General features: G+C 52.0%; 1 protein-coding gene across 1 annotated transcript in view; it reads left to right on the top strand.

The window, feature by feature from the left end:
• Positions 1-606: 606 nt before the first annotated feature.
• LOC102495974 (ATP synthase F(0) complex subunit B1, mitochondrial-like) overlaps positions 607-1,488 on the top strand; it is a 24,422-nt gene continuing 23,540 nt past the window's right edge. Inside the window, 1 exon segment of the mRNA XM_014582621.2 lies at positions 607-767. Within this exon segment, the coding sequence (XP_014438107.1) occupies positions 607-767 (161 nt within the window).

The raw sequence follows: 1,488 nt of genomic DNA, 5'->3' as shown, positions 1-1,488 counted from the left end.
GCTGTGCTCTCCTGGACACTGGTCATTTCTTTATTTGGTGTCCAGGTGCTTTTCTTTTTTATAATTTATAATTTACTTCACTCCAAGGACTAGCAGTTAGCATAATGGCTATGTTGCTGAACTCCCACATGGTCAACCACAGTTCGAGTCCTGGACCCGGTGGCTTAAACTCACGCCGGGTGTGCGTGTGTGTGTGTGTGTGTGTGCCTAGGATCCCGAGAGGACAATGGAGGAGAAGGGATTACAATGTGTCCATCCCCCTTGGAGGGTGATTTCTCGCTTTCTATCTCTCTGTCTCTCTTTGTCTTTCTCATGAGTGCACGCACCCTATAGCCAAAAGCTAAAAAAAAAAACACTACTTCACTCTGGAATATCTTTTCTGAAAATATTTACAGATATTACACACTTTGCATATTTCCTGAATTCTCTCAGGTGTGTCTTCACAGAAAGGAACTTCTCAGAGTCATGGATGGCAGCTTTGTGGACACAGCACTGCCTTGCCTCCCCAGCAGAAAGTCTCCAGTGTAGTCCCAGGTGCACCTGGTCCTGAGAGAGTGGGAAAGGAATCACACATAAAGCTGGAAATATGCACCCTTCTCCAACTGGATGAAAAAGCCCTCTACCAAAAACACGTCTGAGAACCTCCCCAAGGCTGAGGGGTGGAAGGTGGAGCCTCGACAGGTCAAGCAGAGCATGGTCTACGTGCACATCCATCTGGGCCAGCCCTCGTGTCCCCTCGCCTGGGAATGTCCACGTGCATTTCCGAGGTGAGTCCATGACAGGAGGGGCTCTGGTCAAAGGTGTGAGTAACTGCGGTTGACCTTCACGAAGGTCCCCACATCCTGGTCCCCGGAGCTCCAGGTGAGGTCCTGCACCCTGGATTTGGACAGCAGAGATCACATCCTCCCCTCCCGGGGTACAAGGTACAAAGAGGGTGTGAGCGTAAAGCCTGCACAGACAGGAAACGGACCAGCGGGAGGAGAGAACGTGGCCAGTGCTGACCCGACTGCATTTATGGGGGCAGGAGGGGCAGGTGTGAGGGGCACCAGGTCCACATGCCTCTCATTCTGGCCCAGGCAATTCTGGCTTTAAAATGGACCCCAAGGACTGTCCTGGACAGGGTACCACATGGTCTGTTGTAACCCTGATGGGAAAAACCTCAGGTCCCCTGAGCTTCCTCAGGACACTCATCCCGGGGCCCCAGCACAGCTGTTTCTACCCCGTAATTTACGCTGCAGTGTGACTGTTTCTTCCTGTGGGAACAACTTTGTTTTTAATTTAGAGATTTCAGAGGTATTTACCCAATGGGGACTGATTTAACAGGAAACAACTGATGGAGGGGAAGCCTCAGAACAGGACAGGAAAAGAAATTTTCCCTTCCCCAGCACCTGCTTCATGGCTGGTTCTCAGGCTACATGGGTCCTGAGCGCCCCCTGGTGGCCCTGAGCCCTGCAGGGTTTGTGTCTGGGCTCCCACTGAGGGCCCCTG

The sequence above is a fragment of the Tupaia chinensis genome, unplaced genomic scaffold (genome assembly GCF_000334495.1).
Source record: "Tupaia chinensis unplaced genomic scaffold, TupChi_1.0 Scaffold143685_1, whole genome shotgun sequence".
Lineage (NCBI taxonomy): Eukaryota > Metazoa > Chordata > Mammalia > Scandentia > Tupaiidae > Tupaia > Tupaia belangeri.
The sequence above is the reverse complement of the archived record's forward strand: the minus strand, read 5'-3'. Positions and strand labels throughout refer to the sequence as shown.